The 14,300-nt window shown below is 37.0% G+C and overlaps 1 protein-coding gene across 1 annotated transcript; it reads left to right on the top strand.

Moving 5' to 3' along the window:
* The first annotated feature begins 205 nt into the window (after positions 1–205).
* Positions 206–6,624, top strand: LOC133728864 (copper-transporting ATPase RAN1). Its single transcript, XM_062156292.1, has 9 exons — positions 206–642; positions 1,859–2,473; positions 2,833–3,262; positions 3,400–3,725; positions 4,535–4,593; positions 4,696–5,038; positions 5,216–5,416; positions 5,500–5,757; positions 5,903–6,624. The coding sequence occupies exons 1-9, from the start codon at positions 358–360 to the stop codon at positions 6,377–6,379; spliced, it is 2,994 nt and encodes a 997-aa protein (XP_062012276.1). The 5' UTR covers positions 206–357; the 3' UTR covers positions 6,380–6,624.
* Positions 6,625–14,300: the final 7,676 nt, after the last annotated feature.

Here is a 14,300-nt window from a genome sequence, read left to right as displayed (position 1 = left end):
AAATCGGTAATTTCGGTCACACACGCCAAATTGACAAACGACCTGCTTTGTGTAGTACAATATATCCCCACCAGTACAAGTACAACTCCAAGTAGGGGGGCCAGTACCTAACCCATCGGTCATTACCGAAAACATACAAGGCCAAAACCGTAAATTCTCCAACCCCCATTCCTACCAGCTCAGGAACTTCAGTTAAAAAATTGCTGTCTCACCATCTCCCTCGGAAAAGTCTCCTCCTTTCTTAAAATCCTCCCCCCTCTCTTCTTCTTCCTCTCCAAAAATCAAATTCCCCTCACAAATTCGCTCCATTTATAAATCTCTCTTCTTTTCTCCATCGAGAACTCGGTACCTTTCGCAATGGCGCCGAGTCTCAGGGACCTCCAGCTCACGCAGGTCTCGAAGTCCGGCCGCCGCGGCGGCGGTGAAGACCTCGAGGACGTGAGGCTTTTGGATTCGTATGAGAATTCGGAGGGAGTTGAAGAAGGGATGAGGACGGTTCAGGTCAGAGTTACCGGGATGACGTGCGCTGCTTGCTCTAATTCCGTTGAGGGAGCTCTTCAGAGCGTCAATGGCGTGCTCAGGGCCTCCGTGGCTTTGCTTCAGAATCGGGCTGACGTGGTTTTTGATCCCAGATTGGTCAAGGTCAGTCAATTTTTAGCTTTTGGGGGTTTTTGCTAAGTTCTTTTTTTTTTTTTTTTTTTTTGATGATGGTTTTTGTTTTGGTGAACAAATTTAGTATGGTTATTGGTAGAAAGTAGGTTTATTTGAGTGTTGATCTTGAAGTGGATTGGCTCATGGATCAGTGCTGAGCTTCGTAAGCGGTTAGTCTTAGTTGCTAAGGGATCATGCTTACTTTTGGTTTATGGTTTATAGGTGAACTGGATCATGATTAAAGGTTAATTATTCGGAAATTGAGGTTTTGTGTGATGTTTAGAATCTTGAAGCTGAACTGTAGTGGGTTGTAATCATGTTAAAATCCTGCATTACATTTTCGCTTTATGTATTTGGGTCGGCAATCATGATAAGGATTAGGCTGTAGTGACATATTAGTCCTCCACCACCCTTCTTTAATGATGATGAGGTATCCAACTTGGATCTCTCTCTCTCTCTCTCCCCCCCATTTAATTTTGGTTTGTCTGAAAGTTACATATCTTCGGTGCGTTATGATCACAAGTCCAGATTTTTTCATAGGTGGGTGCATTTTCCGTTTACTTTTTTTCTTTCTTTCCCCTAGGGATGATACAGATTTAACATACTCCCAATTTGTGAGGCTGCTATGCACAACTGGATCAGAGAGCTAGAATTAGACATAGGTAGTAATTGTGTCAAAATTAAAAGTAATGTAAGCCTGTTATCATCAAGATGATGTTAGAAAGCTGCCTTGCAATCAGCATTTACAGCAGGAAGTTTGCTTGAAGTTTTCTTATGTGTACTGTATAATGTGCAAACTTACTCCGAAAAGTTCTTGATCCAGTGTAATTTATATTTATATAATTTAGGTTCCTTTCACATGCATAGTCAAAGTTATTGAGTATTCAGACCATATGCCTCTCAAAGGACCCATTTTGGACTTTCTTAGTTGATGGAAATACTTATCAGGCTCTGTAGCCAAAGGAATACTTCGCTGCTCAAAAAAATTGGATGCTTTGCTTTACATTTTTTTGGCATTACTGTTTTGGTTTAATTGGTTTGCTTTGCTGTATATATATATATATATATTTTTTTTGTTGATTGTTTGAGGCTATAACTTTGATTTTGTATCCTTATAAGGTTCTCTCCAATGATTACCCTCATCATTGTATGCTAAAGTAGTTTTTTTTTTTTCGTTACTGAGATATTGTTAGCTTTCTTATTTTAGGACGAAGACATCAAAAATGCAATTGAAGATGCTGGGTTTGAGGCAGAGGTTATACCTGAGCCCAGTGCAAACGGAGTAAAGCAGCATGGAAACCTGTCCGGTCAGTTTTCGATAGGAGGTATGACATGTGCAGCTTGCGTGAACTCTGTTGAAGGTATTCTGAAAGGGCTTCCTGGGGTCAAAAGAGCTGTTGTAGCTTTAGCTACTTCACTAGGGGAAGTGGAGTATGATCCTACTGTAATTAGTAAAGATGACATAGTCAATGCTATTGAAGATGCTGGTTTTGAAGCATCTTTTGTACAGAGTAGTGAGCAGGATAAAATTATACTGGGAGTTGCTGGCATATTCAGTGAGATAGATGCACAGGTTTTAGAAGCCATAATCAGCAACTTGAAAGGGGTGAGACATTTTCGTCTTGACAGGATTTCAAGAGAACTTGAAATCCTCTTTGATCCTGAAGTTGTCACTTCTAGATCCTTGGTTGATGGGATTGAGGGGGCTAGCAATGGGAAGTTCAAACTTCAAGTAGCAAACCCTTATACAAGAATGACTTGCAAAGATGTTGATGAAGCCTCAAATATGTTTCGGCTTTTCATTTCCAGCCTGGTTCTCAGTGTGAGTTCTTCTTCGTGGTATCCACTTGGTTATGTGCATCATATCGTTAACCTTGTCTCATCTTTTTGCCTTTGTTTTCACCCATTTTTTCCTGATATTAGTACCGCTTTGATCAAACATGGTAATTGAGCAGTCTTATCATCAAAGACAATGGAGATATTTGTATACTGAGAATATTAAGTTTGAAGTTTGTAATAAGAAAGATTGTTTCTTATATAGTTCATTCAGAATGGATCTAGACTGTTGTAATTTGGACCTTTTTAAATACACTTATTAGTCATAAGTTATAATAGTTTTCATGTTTATATACATGTGTATTACTTCTTGTATTTGTTACTGACATTCAATAATTTTTTTAGGTTCCTGTCTTTCTCATTCGAGTAGTCTGCCCTCACATTCCACTTCTGTATTCATTATTGCTCTGGAGATGTGGGCCTTTCGAAATGGGTGATTGGTTGAAGTGGGCATTGGTGAGTGTTGTTCAATTTGTGATTGGAAAGCGCTTCTACATTGCAGCTGCAAGAGCCCTACGAAATGGTTCAACTAACATGGATGTTCTGGTCGCCTTGGGAACTTCGGCCTCTTACTTCTACTCTGTTTGTGCACTTCTATATGGTGCAGTCACTGGGTTTTGGTCTCCTACATACTTTGAAACAAGTGCCATGCTAATAACATTTGTACTATTGGGGAAGTATCTGGAATGTCTTGCAAAAGGAAAGACATCAGATGCCATCAAAAAGTTGATAGAACTCACTCCAGCTACAGCTTTGTTGCTTGTTAAAGATAAAGGTATTGTTCTCATTTATTTGTTTTCTCCCCAACCTTACCGATCAAAGTTTTCATTTCCTTTTTTATATAAGTTAATGATGCAATCTAAAGTAAAGCTGTAATGATAACTGGCTATTCTTGGTTATATTTGCTATTAGGTGGGAGATGTGTTGGAGAGAGGGAAATTGATGCTTTGCTCATTCAGCCTGGAGATACATTAAAAGTTCTTCCTGGTACAAAAGTTCCTGCTGATGGTATGGTTGTGTGGGGTTCAAGTTATGTAAATGAGAGTATGGTAACTGGGGAAGCTATACCTGTTTCAAAAGAAGTCAACACGTTGGTGATTGGAGGAACAATAAATTTACATGGTGCCCTTCACGTACAAGTTACAAAAGTTGGATCTGATACAGTTTTACATCAAATAATTAATTTGGTCGAGACCGCTCAAATGTCCAAAGCTCCTATTCAGAAATTTGCTGATTTTGTAAGTAAATACAGCTTTTCAATTAATTTGGTTCTGTGCTATATCATTTGAAAACTGTTTTGGAATTTCATAGTAACGTGTTTTCTTCCCTTTAGATAACATTTGCACATAAGATTGCTTTTTTAGTTCTTAGCATTGTTAACTTCGGAAACATCATTAGGTTAAGAGGAACGTTTCCACTGCTATATTCAATGTCTTTCATTTCTTGAAATTCATAAATTGTAAACCTATCTTGTTGCTTATTTTATGGTAGACTATCGAAACTCAAGTTATAGTTGATAAGTATCATGAGTGCACAGTTTAAGCCTTTTAGTTTCCACAGAAGTTGATTGTGTATATAGTCTGAAATGGCTATATTGGCCTTGTATCATTTGTTGCTTGTACTTTGTCCTATTTTTCTTTGTGGCTGTTATGTGTTGACTTAGGCGAAAGTCATACTGATCATCACCGTGTCAGTTGCCTTTTTTCAGTGACTATTTCTCAAGCTCTCTTGTTATTTTCTTGCCTTTTGATTGTGCTTATGCCAAACTAGAACTAAATCTTAAAGGTGCTCTTAAATTTTGATGAGGATATTTTTCTTTTCAACTACTTATTTTATATGTTTGTTTTTTTAACATATTAAGAAACCTGAATCTAATTGAAGGGCAAGAAATCCAGTGCCCATGAAAAATTGTGAAGTCCTGTTATATATTTTTGACCCTCCTTATGATTCAGTGTCTGTTCGAATTTATGATATATGCAGTAAATATCTTTACTTTTTTAAAAACTGTAGTCTAACTAGTTTTTTGAACATGTCTTTGTGAATGCAGGTTGCAAGCATTTTTGTTCCTACTGTAGTTGTATTGTCATTGTTGACATTTTTGGGTTGGTAAGTTCACAGTTTTTGTTACATTCTTTTCACTTTGTAAGTTCATATGTAAGGTCTTAGAATTTATTCCTGCCATTGACTTGTATTCATTGATTGTTGTAGGTATGTTGCTGGAGCCTTTGGAGCTTACCCAGAACAGTGGCTCCCTGAAAATGGAAATCACTTTGTTTTTGCCCTTATGTTTTCCATATCAGTTGTGGTCATTGCATGCCCCTGTGCACTTGGCTTGGCAACACCAACAGCTGTCATGGTCGCAACAGGGGTTGGTGCTAATAATGGTGTGCTGATAAAAGGAGGAGATGCTCTGGAAAGAGCTCAAAAGGTTAAGTACGTGATATTTGATAAAACAGGCACCCTAACCCAAGGAAAGGCTACAGTTACTGCTGTAAAAGTTTTCACAGGAATGGATCGTGGAGATTTTCTTAAGTTGGTGGCATCTGCAGAGGTAATTTTCTATTCCTGACTAGTTTCCACAGGCATGATTAATCATGCTCTGATCTTTTGCTATGCTTAAAAAATTGAGGTGAAATATTAAGCTGCAAAAGATGACAACTGTTGCATGTCTATATATAATTATATATTTATATGTATTGAATTTCCTTCTGCCTTTACATTATCTCAGGCTAGCAGTGAACACCCACTAGGAAAAGCAATAGTTGAATATGCACGCCATTTCCACTTCTTTGATGAGCCTTCTGCAACCAATGATGCAACAAACCAAAGCAAGGAGCCCCTGATCTCTGGATGGCTTTTTGATGTCTCAGATTTCTCTGCTTTGCCAGGTAGAGGCATCCAGTGCTCAATAAATGGAAAACTTATTCTGGTAAGTTCTAAACAGATGCCTTATTCGATATGCTTGCTTCACCCACCTAAGGTTGCTGACCAGATGTATTGTGTCCTGAACAGGTTGGTAATAGGAAATTGATGACTGAAAGCGGAATTGACATTCCAACCCATGTTGAGGACTTTGTAGTAGAGCTGGAAGAAAGTGCAAAGACAGGCATACTTGTTGCATATGAAGGCAATTTAGTTGGTGTATTGGGGGTTGCAGACCCACTAAAAAGAGAAGCTGCAATAGTCATAGAGGGACTTGGTAAGATGGGTGTCATACCAGTCATGGTTACAGGAGATAATTGGAGGACAGCACAGGCTGTTGCAAAGGAGGTTTGTATTTATCTGTCTATACCTTCAGTTTTTCACTACGCTGTTGCTGAACTTTATAACTATGCTCTCTCTTGCAACCATTAGTAGCTTCTTATGGATTTAAGTACAGATGTTTAAACTGTTTTGGTTGCATATTGCTGGGCAGGTTGGCATTAAAGATGTGCGAGCGGAGGTAATGCCGGCTGGAAAAGCTGATGTTGTACGTTCATTCCAAAAAGATGGAAGCATAGTTGCAATGGTTGGTGATGGAATCAATGACTCTCCTGCCCTAGCTGCTTCTGATGTTGGTATGGCAATAGGGGCAGGGACAGATATTGCAATTGAAGCAGCTGACTATGTATTGATGAGAAATAACTTGGAAGATGTGATCACAGCCGTTGATCTCTCGAGAAAGACTTTCACTCGTATCCGATTGAATTATGTGTTTGCCATGGCCTACAATGTGATTGCAATACCTATTGCCGCAGGGGTTTTCTTTCCTTCACTGGGGATCATGTTGCCGCCATGGGTAGCCGGTGCATGCATGGCTATGTCATCTGTTAGTGTTGTATGCTCCTCTTTGCTCCTTAGGAGATACAGAAAACCCCGACTTACCACCATACTGGAAATAGTTGTAGAGTAGAACTAAAAAACGAAAAAGTAAAAATTGTAGGGTTTGTAGGAACTAAAATGGGATAAAAGAAAGATCCTTAGGTGGAACTTATCCCAGTTTTGTGAAAAATTGTTCTCATCTTTTTATTTTATTCTCTGTATGTGAGCTGATGGGGTGTAATTCGATCTCATCATTTGTAAATTCCACTTGTATAATAACTACCTCATCATTGTTGTTCCCTATTCTCTTTTGTTTTGATTGATGTTTTCACTGGATTTGAACTTGCAATCACATTTTCACATTAGCGGCGAACAAATCAGGTTGGGTACACAGTTCACCGATTGATAGAGTTCGATAAATTTTCAGTGTTTAATAGTGTCAATGATTGCTGGATGGAGTAAATTATTGAAAATTTGAGATGGATATATTATACAGTCTGATTGATACAATCCCTGGGTTCTGGTTTGTGATATTCCAGATGTTTTTGTGTTTTAATGTCATGGTTCAGGTGGAAAAGAGGGCTTTTTGTCAATGTTGGTGATGCATTCTGTGACTTCTAGGTTCAATTGGATATCTTAAGTTGAAGTTGAAGGATGAAAAAATGTTTTGTTTTAATGCATAATCAACAAAATAGGAACAGGATGTTATCCCTGCTCATGAGAACTTGATTGAACAAGACGAGAGTATTTTGAGATGTGATGAGGAAGAGAATGTTATACTTCAATGGTGGCTTTTTACAGAGATCTCAAGTGGGACGTGTGCCAATAACAAAAAGTTTAGACAAGTGAGTCCAAATTGATGTAGAGTGTTTCAGCCAGATTGAAGAGCAGATTGATCGAGTAAAGGATAAAATAGGAACATTGTAAATTTGGCATTCGGTGTCAAAATGCTAATTATTATACATTTTCGAGAAAGGGAATGACGCTCAAAACAAATTTGTCACTTTGTCATGACATACGCACTTTTTTGAGCATCTCAGGTCGTTTCGGGCCTTAAAACTGCATTTTACTATCTTTACAACATTATAATTAGAAAACTTAGTTTTGGATTTGTTCTGATTTAATCCATAGGCTTTTAGGCTTGATTGTTAGTTGCCATAGGATTTGTTTTCTAGTATTTAAGCAACCTTAAATGGCTGTAGACAGTTATCTTATATTTTTGATCAATCAACTTAAGAGTTTTGGACTCCAGATTTGTCTGTTTTAAGATTTATAACTTGTAAACCCAGATTACTCCGACTGCATCACAAAATTATTTGGATAAGAATGTTGTGACAGTTTAAAGTCAGCAATTAACCAAGATGGGTATCATATATATAGATATATAACACTTACACGTACATAGGCGGACGAAGAGTAACATAGGTGAAATTACACCATGCACCTTGTAATCAAATGAACAAAAGTGAATAATTGAGTATTGAAACTCATGATCTGATGTAAACAAAGTTGCGATAACATGTTAATTAGACAACGTTGCCATACCATGCTAATTTGGCTTTGAAAGCTCAAGTTCTATCCGAATAAGCCAACAATATGTATATCAAATTTATGAGCGAGTGACTAGCACCTAATATCAGATTTAGCCTCCATCTTTTATGCACGTGAATAATGGCATGGGTTTTCAGTGTGTCGACACATATGACATATCATTCATACGCAAGAAGCTGTCGACTGCGCGCGACAATTGCATCCGAAGTTGCTTGGAACCTTTCAAAGAACAAATTAAAGGAGGCAATTGATTTTCTTCATATACATGAATCTATCCCCTAAAGTGTTATTGTCTTTATGCCAGAGGCAGGAATATATCTGAACCCTGCTCCCTAAGATGTTAATGGTTTTACACTTTACACCACACACTCCAACTTTGGTGGGTTGGTTCAATTATATCTTCAGTCCTTACTCTTCAAACTTTGGTTGTGTAGTCAGCAAGAGAGGTGAAAGAAGAAGGTTGTGGCAAACATTCAACTCAGTCTTGATTTCTAGCCGCTTGATTAATCAACCAAGATCCCAGCTCACTGGTGACGCAAAGAGGACATGGTCAAACCTAACCTAAGAAAAGAAATACATGTGATGTTGGTCAAAATATCCTTGCTCATGATCTGCAAGGGTTTGAAAGAAAGAGTAAAGATTACTGTTGTTTTCTTGAGGTTAATTATTGCTTCAATTGGAAATTAAAGAAATTGTCCATCTTTGAGACTTTGACCCAATAATAATCAGCCCTTAGTTTAGTTGTCACCATTATCTAATAGTACATGTGCATCTTAGGGAGACTGTACTTTCACACACAACCAGTTCCTACTGTAATAGGACCAACTCGCTCGATACAAAAATAAACTGACTTCATGTATTGGTAAACTAGCTTAGCCTAATTAAGAGATAGTCTACGATTGTAGGAAGCTTGTCTACTACTATAGATAGTGGTTTACATTTGATGTACCAATACGTTAATGTACGTATAATTTTTCTTAATTTATTCTCATCAATTGATTCAAACATTCTATATTTTAAAGTCCTATTTGAAAATTATCTCTGCAAAAAATCAATGATATTCTAAATCATTTGCACGAATAATGTTCAATGAGTGATTTAGAAAACCAATAATTATATTTATGATTATATATGGCAAGATGAGAAAAACGAAAACCGACAATGATATTAGAGATTACTCTACCTAATTCGTTTTGTGAGTGTTTTGAAACAGCTTGGACTGAGTGTGAACCTAAGAATTTAATACATAAAATTTTCGACTTTCCACATTTTTTATTTTTATACTTCCTCATGAAAAGGAGAAACGACGAGAGTCGGTGAAAGAAACGAAAACATGCATTTTGTTGGCAACTTCCATAGTGAGTTGGTGAAGAAACTAAATAATACTAGATTCAGGCTACTGAGTTTTGTTAAGACGTACTATAATTGGCTATTTGGTAGCTATCTGTGTATGTGACAGTTTAATTAGTTTAATGATGAAATTACCTCTTAAAACAAAAGAAGAGAGGAGGTGTGCACATTACAGATATACGCATGCAATGGACTCCTCAACAGTATCATATGGACAATTGGACATATACAATCACTCCAAGTGAAAACGATGTGTTGCTAATTTCTTTTCAACGACAGAAAAGACCTTAAGAAATGTTCAAAGGATCTCAAGTATAATCTTATTTTTTGGTCAAACAGCACATGTTTATATATGAACTTGCTCTACAAGCCACATGATTCTTGCTAGTGACTCCATTGGGTGGAAAGGCCCCACTTATTTTGTTTCACTTGGCTAAAAGATAATGCAATTGTGAATCCAATTTGTTTATTAAAGGAAGTTTGATTGTGTACACCCTTTGAAAGAGAACTAGTTACTGTTAATGTATAACATTTTTCGTATAAGGTTGCTACACTACATTCAGTACATATATTGTTTGCATTTTTTCAAATATCATACTTGAAAATTAACTCGAGCAAATTTTAAAAAATTCATATAGCTCTTTGATTACTATCATTACCATTTTCGTTACTTTGAATTACAATGATTCAAGAATGAAATTTTTTTATCGAGAAAACTAATGAAATGAATGGGTAAGTACTACAACTGAATTGTAGTCGAAAAACCAGCAAGCTAGGCAGTTGTTGTTTGAGCCCAAAAGTAATTTTGGCAATATCCTTTAGTGGATCTAGCACAGCGGGCCGATACCTGCGGCCCAAAAATAAGCCTACTGGGGTTTGGGTTACAGCTTCGCCCATTCCGGAATCCATGAGGAAAACGAAACCTTATTGGAGTCAGGTAGCAGAGATTGATTAGGAAACTTCAATCAATAATCCTTCTACGACAAGGAGCAGTCGAAACCCTAGGTATATATACCAGGTTTCAAGGACGAATTAGACACCTCTCTCATAGCAATCAATCCTAGCGATTACAAAGCCTCCCCGGAGCAAACCTTCAACCTTGTTGAAACCCGGTGACCGTGCGCCAGTCCTAGTCTCTCCAAGAGCCGACTGTCAGCATCACCAAACCAACCGGCGACCGTACTTCCAGTCCCAGTCTCCCCAGGAGCCGACTGCGAGCGCAACCGCCACCGTTACTACCAGCGAAGCAAGGGTAACGCCCTCGCAACCCAGCGAAGCTAAAGTCACGCTTTAGCGCAACCCGTGCTTTCTCCAAACTTCCCAATGATTGCTCTGCTTAGTCTACAATACTAAGTATCGATTCGGTGACGCGAAGAGATCACAACCAAAGTCCTTATCCGTAAGGCAAAAGTCATTTTCCGAAAGGCTAGAGAAGAACCCTGTGACGAGGTTGGTGCTCTCCTCGTCCACAGCGCTTGAAGAAGAAGTCAGGTCAAGGGACTACCCCAACGACTGCACCCCGCGGTGCTGGCACGCCTGCGCAATCATTCGCTCAAAAGAGACAGTTTGCAAGCCAACTGGTTTTGGAGCCAAACAGTTGTTGCGGTGAAAAAGGAGAAAGAGATAAAGAAACCAAGACAGGGGGCTTTGACAACCCTAAGATTATGGTTCTCGATCGCTTACTGCCACAAAACTCTGATAACTCTAGAAACGAGCGCTGATGATGGAGGGAACCTAGGGTTCCATCCGACTATCCGAGTTCTCTTGAAGACACTCTGTTTACAATAGAAATGTATTAGACAATAAAATAAGAGAAAAATAATGACATTTATGTTTATCGAATTACTGAAAGTTCGATCAACTGAACTTTTTAAATATTTATTCCCAATCATTCATTTTCTTTCTCTTTTTCTTTCTCTATCTTTGGATTGAACTTGACCATTGACTAACTAATGCATTATACATGTATTTTCGGAGATATGCTATTGATATGTTACATCATTCTTAATGAATGAGATGGTGATAAGGGAACTTAATGGAAAAGAAAAGAATGTTGAGAGTGTGGACGAAATAGCATATCGATTGCTGAATTTGATCGAGCTTGGAGTTGAACAAGACTAGCCAGTATATATTTATCATTCTTAATGAATGAGATGGTGATGAGGGAACTTAATGGAAAAGAATGTTGAGCGTGTGGACGAAATAGCATATTGATTGCTGAATTTGATCGAGCTTGGAGTTGAACAAGACTACCCGGTAATATACAATGTTTCTATTCTTGATCGATCACCTATATTCACCGCCAATCAAATGCATAATCTTATTTTTGAACTATATGTACATATCTTCTGAGTTCTGAGTCTTCTGACATACGATGGATACATTGTTTAGAATCAACGAATAGAGAGCTAAGAGCTATATATATATAAAGCAATGGATTTTTATTTTTATTTTTTTGAATTTTTTTAATGAATACAGCTCTTCCCTCTATTACTTGTCTAAACTATGGAGTAATATCTAACAATTTTTTTTTTTGAATTTTTGAATTATAAATTTTCTTATTTTGTCGACTTTTTTTTTTATTTGGTAATTAGCTGTTAGTAACTCACACACACCCATGCAGTGGTATCCCAGATTTATTTTCTTATTTTGTCGACTTTGAAAAATTAAAAAATAAAAGTCCGTCAAAGATTTATATATTTTATCAATAAGAACATATTAGGAAGACATTATTTTATCAATGGTGAGATGAAGAAACATGAAAATTTGAATATAAATTGGGCTTTGCATGGTTTGGCTCATTGGGTGGTACCATGGCGGCATCCTTTGTATATATACAATGGCATGCCAAAACATGTTAAACTTTGTTAACACTATTTTTCTTGAAATTCTCCTGCACGTACCGTAGCTTAACAATCATAGAACATGATCTGTAGAACGTGTTTCAATTGATAGAAAACACCGAAAACTTGAACGATTTTTTTTTAAATTTATGAATTTTATTGTTTTCTGATTTAGAGAATAGTAGAGAAAAAATTGTTTAGTGATTTTTTAGTTTTGTTACTTTGAGAAGTATTTGGTAATCATTATTTAAGGGTTGAAAAATTTTAGGGAGAAAATAAGAATATACAATTTTGGCAGAAATTCGTGGGCACACCTAGTCTTAGGAGTTGATTGATTTATTTATTTATTATTATTATTGTGTCTAGTTTTTACGAAAATTAGGGCATGAACTGTAGTTAAATTATAGTTGTTAGCTTTTTATTTCTCATTTTCATCTTTGAGAATAAACAAACTACTAAAAAATTAACTAGTCATATGGTAACACTAATGACTAAGTTAATGTCTTTTTTATATATATATATTTTTATTTTTTTATGAAAACGAAAATACTTAAAGAAGGAAGCCTCTTGGGCAACCAATGTTTACAACATCAAATATTAAGGCTCTAGAAGCCTCACTTGGAACCCTATCACTCCAAGACATAAGAGAAGCAACATCATGTCCTAAATTTGTAATGGTATTAGCTACAAAGTTTGCTTCCCTATAGATATGCTTAAAGGAAATTTGAGAAAAGAAAGTTGCAATGGTTCTCATGTCTTAAATCAATTTGAGCAGCCTCCAAGGTGAGATCACCACTCCATTAAATGCAACAATAACTAGCTTCGAGTCTCCTTCAACTTCAACTCTTGTAAAACCTTTGTCTTTGGCTGCAATCAGGCTATCCCTAAGTGCAGTAGCTAGCTTCTACAACAAGGATAGTAGAGTTGCCAACATACTTGGTTGCAACAATGATTGGTCTTCTATTATGGTCTCTAATAACGAAATGACGTAGTCGGAAAGATCACCTAAGGTTTACAAGCAATAAACCTAAAACAAAGGTTCTGGAGTCCACCAGAGAATAAAGAGATAAATCTCAATTTGATTGATAATATGATAAAAGATGGTTCTGCAGCCGTTTACGGTTGCATATATATGAGAAAAGAAACCCTAGGGCGACTAACAATGAAACCCTAAAGCCCACGGGTAAAAATAAAACAAATCCAAAACAAACTAGGAAACCGAAAATTCTGAAAAACAGTAAATTGCAGTTTTGAGGCGCTAAACGACCCCGAAAGCCCGAAAAAGCCCACACATCATGGCAAAGCAATGAGTTTTGTTCCTGGCACGATTCCCTTTCCGGAAAGCTATGGCACGATCAAATCAGACACCAAATGCGAAAGTTGCAATAGTAACTTGGGTTTTCCTCCTTTTGCACGATCGAACTGTTCTTCAATTTGGGCTGCCATTTGTTCTACATCACGAAACCACCAGCAGCTGAATCTCTTCTAACTGAGCCATCAAAATTGATTTTAACAAAAGAAGTAGGAGGAGCAGGACCACTCAATTGTGGTTGAGAGGTTTGAAGTTTTTGCTCCACTAGTACTAGTGTTAAAATCAGCATAGCTTTTCATTATTGCTTCAATTGACATAACAATTGACATAAGATTAACAAAACCTTTCTAAAAATAACATCATTTCTAGTCTTCCAAACCAGCTAGCATAAAGTAATAATCTTTGCAAACAGGTTAGCATTATAAGGTTGTCATATAGCATGGAGTATCAATCATTTAATACATTATAGAATTTTTGCTAAAATTTAGTAAATACTATTTACAGGTGTGATGACTAACGAATGTGGATTTGTGTATGTTCAAAGTTGAACTCCGCCATCTCGCTTGCACAAAACAAGTAAGTTGTATTACAAATTGGGTCTGAACAAGGTGAAAATTATTGAGAAAACTGACTTTGGTTAAACCCTACTTGTTTTCAATCCTCATATTAATTGGGTTATAAGGAGTAAGGTTTTACTCACTAACGCGGAGATGTTCTCATCTTCGATTGGCAACACTTTTGGACAAAAATGATGCATGCATGGAAGCGGTAATATTGATCAAATTACTCTCTAGAAGCTAATTCATTAGATTATCTTCTAAAGGAAAGCTTCAACGCTAGCTTCGTGCTCAAGTAATCAAGAAAGATTAATCAAAATACAGAAGTGTTCACATTGGATCATCCTTGCAGCTAGTGCTAGCGTCATCTTTCAAGCTGTTTCAGACCAGGAACAGTGA

This window comes from Rosa rugosa, chromosome 2, assembly GCF_958449725.1.
Source record: "Rosa rugosa chromosome 2, drRosRugo1.1, whole genome shotgun sequence".
In the NCBI taxonomy this organism is placed as follows: Eukaryota; Viridiplantae; Streptophyta; class Magnoliopsida; order Rosales; family Rosaceae; genus Rosa; species Rosa rugosa.
The sequence above is the reverse complement of the archived record's forward strand: the minus strand, read 5'-3'. Positions and strand labels throughout refer to the sequence as shown.

Bases quoted from the DNA above. Each gene is read 5' to 3' on its own strand.
- LOC133728864 (XM_062156292.1), top strand. From the start codon at position 358: ATGGCGCCGAGTCTCAGGGACCTCCAGCTCACGCAGGTCTCGAAGTCC. The intron at 4,594-4,695 runs GTAAGTTCACAG...TGATTGTTGTAG, and splicing joins TTGTTGACATTTTTGGGTTG to GTATGTTGCTGGAGCCTTTG. The intron at 5,417-5,499 runs GTAAGTTCTAAA...TGTCCTGAACAG, and splicing joins TAAATGGAAAACTTATTCTG to GTTGGTAATAGGAAATTGAT.